The sequence below is a fragment of the Penaeus chinensis genome, chromosome 24 (genome assembly GCF_019202785.1).
Source record: "Penaeus chinensis breed Huanghai No. 1 chromosome 24, ASM1920278v2, whole genome shotgun sequence".
In the NCBI taxonomy this organism is placed as follows: domain Eukaryota; kingdom Metazoa; phylum Arthropoda; class Malacostraca; order Decapoda; family Penaeidae; genus Penaeus; species Penaeus chinensis.
Genome location: NC_061842.1, coordinates 6,237,495 through 6,244,994, shown reverse-complemented (window position 1 = coordinate 6,244,994; position 7,500 = coordinate 6,237,495). Strand labels below are relative to the sequence as shown.

Sequence of the window (7,500 nt, the reverse complement as noted above, 5' to 3'; positions counted from 1 at the left end):
GAGAGAAAGACAGAGTGAGAGAGAGAAAGACAGAGTGAGAGACATAGAGAGAGAGCAAGACAGAGTGAGAGAGAGAGAGAGAGAAAGAGAGAGAGAGAGAGAGAAGAGAGTAGAAGATGAAAGGGAAAAAATAGAAAGAGAAAAAGAGAGAGAGAAAGTGAGAGTAAAAGACTGTACCAGAAAGAAAGATCGAGAGAGAGCGAGAGAGAGCCTTTGGCCTTCAAGAGGGGCAATTCGGTGCCACGAAGCAGGTCGCCTTCTCCTGGGCCCTCAAGAACCCCCCCCCCCACCTCCTTCGTGTCTCCCCGACATTTCCTCGACTCATATCATCCTCTATCGACTACCATTGATTGATTCCCTTCTACCGCTGTCTAAGACGACTTTCTCTCTTTTTCTCACTCTCTTACACGTCTTCTCCTCTCTCTTTTCTCTTTTTTTTTCGCCTCGAGTTATCGTTTTCGAATCGAGTCAATGGCATCGACGGGGCGGAGCTTCCATCGTCGAGGAGAAGGACAGAGACGGACGAGAAGACCTGCCAAGGGTGGACTCCTGACGTCGGGGTTTTTTCCTTTTCTTTTCGTCTTTTTTGGTCGAAGTGTTTGCGTGAATCCCGTTTCTTCCGGTTATTCTCTCCTTCGGGATTTATTTCTCCGAAGTGGAGTGGGGACTGAGATACCTTAAGTTGAACTGTTTTGCGTTTTACTTGGCAGTGGAGGGTGTGAGAAAGGCTGGGGGGTGCTTTGAACCGCCATTTGAATAGAACATTTTTTCGGGTGTTCTGGGCGATTGTTCTAATTTGCTAGTGAAGGACAGGCGTCTGTGGCTCAAAGGAGTGAGGGAAAGATAGCTTAAGGCTGAGGAAAGAATCTAGAAAAGGGATTTCTATGAAGAGATAACAACTTTCTCATCTTCCGACGCCATGGCTGTTTCCATCGCTGGTTCGGTTTACAGAAGACAAGAATAAACATTTATCTTGTAATAAAAAGAAACAGGTAAAGTATTCGGAAATTACAGTGATCCAGAGTCGTGTACATAGGGATACGGATGGATATTAAACCCCTCCTCCTTTTAGAAGCATTTTCAAAGAAGTTAAAAAGATAAATATATATGTATTACAGATAGTCTATAAGACTATGTAAACGAATGAGTGAATTAATTACGAAATTAACAGTATCTACCCCCCCCCCAACCTTTAAAAAACGAGCACTGCCCTGTAGCAAATAAAGACAAATAAATTTACACTCGCGCCGGCATGTGGAGCAAACCACATATGACTGTGAAACATCGCGTTCTGAAGTCATGAAGACATTGTAGCTAGTTCGTAAACTGCCGTATTTCGTGAGTTAATTTCATTATTTCATGTCAAAAAAAATGAATTCATGTCTGCACAGTCGAGGAACTCTGGTAATAAGTACGATATATATATATATATATATATATATATACATATGTGTGTGTGTGTGTGTGTGTGTGTGTGTGTGTGTGTGTGTGTGTATTTTTTTTTTAAAGTGAGGTGATGAATAACTGATGGTTAAGGTAATGATAATTCCTGTTGTTACCTGATTGTGTTATTGATTAAGGTTTGTACATGCATAATGCTGAACAGCGAGGTAGAGAGAGAAAGAAACTTAAAAAGCGGAGTAGTCGAGATTTGCATTAAAATCAGAATTAGAATAATGAAAAGAAATATATATGTAAATATAACATATATATATATATATATATGTATATATATATGCATATTCACATACACACGCGATGTATCTTGGGTCCTCCGCCTCTTTCCCACGTGGGTCGCATCGAAAGGCCTTCGGTGATTACCGCTGGTGCCCCACTGGGAGGAAAGGTTAATTGGCCTCGGGTAATTGGGTAATTTCCAGGCTCAAAACAAGGCCGTTACTGTCCGCTGGCTTAATTATACAGGTTATGCCACAGCCTTATCATGACTGTCAAGCTGGTCATATCGAACCTGCCCTTTGCTACTTATTGCTTTTTGGTTCTGTTATCCGTATCGACGATACTGCGATATTCTGCAAGATGAGATGAATAAAAATAATTATACTCAGATATTACTCTCAATGAAAAGTGAAATGACCACAAGAGGCACTGGCAATTGTTATGAATGTTTATCTTTAATACCCATTGCTCACGCATTACCCTCTTGACTGTCATGCCGTGCCAAAGGGTAATGATTCCTGTTTATTGCCTTATTGTTTACTTGCTCTCCAGAGATTGGGTTTATAGTCTCAGTCGCCCTGTATTTCCGGTTCTCGAAGGTATTAATTGGCTTTGGTAAGGCACGTAGGTACCGCTTGTGCTAACTAGCTGTGTGTACCTGGGTATTTATCAATACTTGATATTTGATATTGCTAGTACTGCAGTTGATAATGATAATTGTGTTAAAATTAATGATAATGATAACAAAAAGATAGTAGTTATAGCATCAAATTGAATTAGAATAATGATAATGTTAATAGTTACCATGATAGTGATAAGAAAATTATAATGAAGATTATGAAGCAGTACATATGTATATTTCTTGTGTTTAACCCAAATATGCAAAGCAGATTTTCATACTTCTTATAATTAGTATAATCATATAAGATAAAATAATAATAACTTATGAAAATAAATGAGCCGACTTCTACGATTTTGGAAACTTTATCATTCAATAATTCTAAATATCAAAGTTGTCTTCTCCAATTACAGGAAAGTTTTTACATCAAAGTAAATGAGCCAACGTGTTCATAGAGACCCAGTAATTCAAATTTTCTTTATTATTTTTTTTTTTTTGTATAGATAAAACAATACATTTTTCTGCGTTATTGTCTTGATGTCCGATTCTTTAAATTTTCGAAAGGCCAACATCATTTCAAATATCGTAAAGGGTCATTAACAAGAATTATTCTACGAAGGTTTGTGAAATCATTACAAGAATCGTATTCCTACACAAAATCTATAAAATATTTTTTTTTTTTCTGTGAAATTACGTAGGAAAAAAAATGTATTTTCATGAACTCGACGAAAATAATAATCCACGCAATAATACGATTTTTTAAAATTAATTTCCGCCATGAACAAAGGCAAGTTCATGACTGTTCATATTCTTTGCTTGAACACTGATGAACAGTTGGTCTCGTTCTCGCTCATTGCTGGTTCTTGTGTTCAATCCCTCTTCCTCTTTCTTTTATTTTCTTTTATTTTCTTATCTTTCTATTTTTTTTTATTTTTCTCCTTCTCCCCCTCCTTCTTTTTTATTTATTTTCTTTCACTCCCTTCTTCTTCTCTATCTCCTTCTTCTTTTTTTTTCTTATTTTCTTTCTCTTCTTTCTTCTCTATCTCCTCCTTCTTCTTCTTCTTTTCTTATTCTCTCTCTCTTCCTTCTTCTTCTCTAATTCCTCCTCCTCCTTATTTTTTCTAATTTTCTTTCTCTTCCTTCTTCTGTATCTCCTCCTTCTTTTCTTATTCTCTTTCTCTTCCTTCTTCTTCTCTATCTCCTTCTCCTTCTTCTTTTCATATTATCTCTCTCTTCTTTCTTCTTCTCTATCTCCTCCTTCTCTTCTTATTCTCTCTTTTCCTTCTTTTTCTCTTCCACTTCCTTCTCCTTTTTTGTACTCTTTCTTCTTTTTCCTTTTCCTTTTCGCATTTCACCTTTTTCTTTCGGTTTCTTATTTTTCTTCTTCCTCTTTTTCCTATTATTCGATATCACCATAATTTCATTCGTTATTTTTTTATTTGTTTTCCTATTTCTCCTCCTCCTCCTCCTCCCTCTTCTCATTCTTTATTCCTCCTTTTTCTTCTCCTTCCTCTTCTCATCACAGTCATTTTCTTTACCTTAATCATCTTTATTTTTTTTCTTGTTCTTTCTTATTTTCTTCTTCACCCCATCTTCTATTCTATTCATTTTTGTAATCTACAAGCTTTCTCCTCTTCTTAAACATTCTTTTTTCTTCTTCTTCTTCTTTGGCGTCTTCTTTCTCTTCAACTTCTTTCTTCCATCTTCCTAATTTTCTTTTTTATCCTCCTGTTCCTCTTCTTTATCGTTTCTCTCTTCTTCTTTACCTCTCGTCGTCTTCTTCTTCCTCGTCATCTTCTTCTTCACCTCTCTCTTTTTTTAATTGATTTTATCTTTTCTTCTTCTTCTTCTTCCTCACATTCACCTTCTATTCTCTTCTTCAGCTTTCATTTTTGTCTTCTGCTTCTTCTCCTTCGTCGTCGTCGGCGTCTTCTTCTTCTACTTCTTCTTTTTTCGTCTTATTATTATTATTATTATTATCCTTCTTCGTCCTCTTCTTCTTCGTTTTCTACTTCCTCTTCTTCTTCTTCTTCACTTTTCATCTTCTTCTTCACTTCTCATGTTCTTTTCCTCTTCACATTTCCTCTTCTCTTACTTCTTCATTATCATATTCCATGGTATATTTCCTCCCAAACATAACATGGCGCTTTCGGTATACTTTAATCTAATAGAAACTTCTGTGTTGCATTTGCAATAACAGTCAGCTCTCCTTTGTGTGTGTCTGTGTGTACATGTCTGTTTTTATAGTGTGTGTGTGTGCATTGTGTGTGTGTGTGTGTGTGTGTGTGTGTGTGTGTGTGTGTGTGTGTGTGTGTGTGTGTGTGTGCGTGCGTACGTGCGCGTGTTTGTATGTGTGTTTGTGTGTGTGTTTTTTAAGTTTTTTTTTTGTATGTGTTTGTTTTATGTTAGTATATATTATCTGTACGTGTACGCACAGTATGTAATTCGAGACACTGCAAAGTTTCAAAAACAAAAATAGTACGTAATTCAGTTTAATTAACTTTATCAAACGCTGGAAAATTTCACTATCACTAATCGCCTTTACTAATTTAAATCTTTGGTTTCAAAAAAATACTTCCATGGAAAATTGGGTACCACGGGAAAATAAGAAAGTGTACAAACCTATTTCTTATAACTAGGCTTCAAAATAAATTCTAGATTCTTTATCATTTTTTTTTTAAGAATAAATTACCTGACTGGAATCTGTAGAAGTCAACATATCATGTCCATGCAACTGCACGTTTGTTTTTTTTTTGAATTCCCTGACACTCTTAGGCCTCAAAATAAAACCTACATTGCTTCCATGCGTGCACAACACAGGCAAGAAAAACCGACAGGGACTATTGATTTATTTGTAGATACAAGGTACAATAGTATTAAGAAGAAGAAAAAATAAGAATACATGTCTAACTTGATACGTAAATCTTATAACAGGTAATTTCTAAGAGGTTAATCCATATAGATCTCTCTCCTTACCGTGAATTGTTTTGTTATAGAGTTGTTTTTTTTGGAATTATATTGTGAAACATAATATATTCTTATTCATAAATGTGTAGGGAGTAATAGTTCATTCTGATTCAAAGCACCTGGTGTAAGGAGGGAAGTTAAAATGGATCTTAGTCGATATCTCTCCATGTGAAGTTAAAGATAAAGACGATTTTGTTCGGATACACGCTCACAAAACAACATACGTAAACTCATGGTTATTATCATATATTGATACAGATATCTTAACAGTTTAGTAAAAAAAAAGACTTACAATTGTCATGGGATATTATCACAACCTTGTGCATTGATAACAAAACTGCATACGCACGTAAACCATCTTTGAATTTGTCTTTACACCGTTAAAGACAAACAAAAACAATCAATATCGACCTTAGTTTCTACCATCCCCGTATACACACTTGGAATGGCCCAAGACATTGTTTCCACACAACTAACAACTATTATGTTTTTTTGTGTGTGTTTTTGCGTCATGATACCGATATGAATTTCTCCCTCACAGTGTATCGTCAGGAATGTTAAGCTATTGCATGACATAGACAATTTTGTGTTACTTTTTTTGTGGGGGGGGGGGAGGGGTGTCAAGAGCTGTTCTTTGTGTTATCGGGCGAATTAAAGCGTTGGTTTGGAAATGCCTTTGAGGTATTGAGAGATCTTGCAAAAATCTGCCACTTTACTTACCCACTTCTTTCGAGGACATATTAGATAATAAAAACAATAGCTCATTACTCTTTTTTTCTCTTGATGTAATGATTACCCCGTATTCATCTAATCATTTATCACAACTATAGCAACAACTATACCCGCTATCATTTACTATGTCTCTTTACATCCACGAAATCTTTCCACCCCAAAAGAGCAAATTCAGAATAAAAAAATAAAAAGTTATCTGTTATCACGACACGCCAGTTTGCAAATCGCCATTTCCAATTTTATCCTCTTTTCTTGCACCTCCATCCTACGTCTGCATCAAACGCGCAGAAAAAACTCTATCACGTAAAACAATAGATATTGACGCAAAATCATCGACGTCTTTGAGACAGAGATCGAGGTAGTTCCCTTCAACAATCTTTCTCTTTATTTTTCTACTTATGTTCTACTTACTATAAATAAAGATTTGCTCTTGTAGGATATATTAGTGAGAACCTTATGTTGCAAATTATTCATATGCATAACATGTTCTCAATACCCTTATGTCAAAATGGAGACGTATTAATACTTCATACTGCGTACAAAGATTCGTTTTATAGTTTATCAGTGAGAACTTTATGTTATAGATTACATGGATATAAACGTATTTTCAATACCATTGTATCAAAATATACATTGATATACATACAAAGATTTCACATACATAAAAATGTAAAGCATTAAATGAAAAGGTTCATTATAGTTTACGAAACTTGGTTGGGGTCTTGTGTCATGAGAGAAGAAGAGGAAGGAGAAAAGAAGAAGAAGAAAGGGGAGAGATAGATAGATAGATAGATAGAGAGAGAGAGAGAGAGAGAGAGAGAGAGAAAGAGAAAGAGAAAGAGAAAGAGAGAGAGAGAAAGAGAAAGAGAGAGAATGAGAAAGAGAGAGATATAAAGAGAGAGTGAGAGAGTGAGAGAGAGAATGAAAAACAGAGAGAGAGAGAGAAAGAGAGAGAATGAAAACAGAGAGAGAGAGAAAGAGATAGATAGATAGATAGAGAGAGAGAGAGAGAGAGAGAGAGAGAGAGAGAGAGAGAAAGAGAGAGAGAGAGAGAGAGAGAGAGAGAGAGAGAGAAAGTGAGAGAGAGAGCGAAAGCAGTAGCAGTAAAATTCACACCAATATTTTCTATAAATGAAATTTTCCCGAATCTGTTATCAGCACACTTGCATTTCTTTACTAAAACACGAAAATATATTAATGCACCATTAGATCATGAAAACAATATCTCATTAAGCAACTGATTATCAGCAACATAATTCCAGAACAAAATTTGATTTATTATTATTATTAGTTATTTATTTATACATTTTTATTCATTTTATTTATTTTTTTCAGAGAGATGGGGGACAACGAGAGTGATGACGTCACGGTCACCCCCAACCCTGGAGTGTCGAGCAAGTGAGTTCGTGATTTAAAGATTATTAATGAGAAAGTAGTTTTGATAATTACGCTAAATATTTCCAGTGATGCTCAAAGACCTTCATAATTCAAATTCCTTTTTTTCT

The 7,500-nt window shown here is 35.5% G+C and overlaps 1 protein-coding gene across 1 annotated transcript in view; it reads left to right on the top strand.

The window, feature by feature from the left end:
* Window positions 1–7,334: 7,334 nt before the first annotated feature.
* LOC125037839 (putative ammonium transporter 3) overlaps window positions 7,335–7,500 on the top strand; it is a 13,838-nt gene continuing 13,672 nt past the window's right edge. The window contains 1 exon segment of the mRNA XM_047631083.1: window positions 7,335–7,393. Within this exon segment, the coding sequence (XP_047487039.1) occupies window positions 7,335–7,393 (59 nt within the window).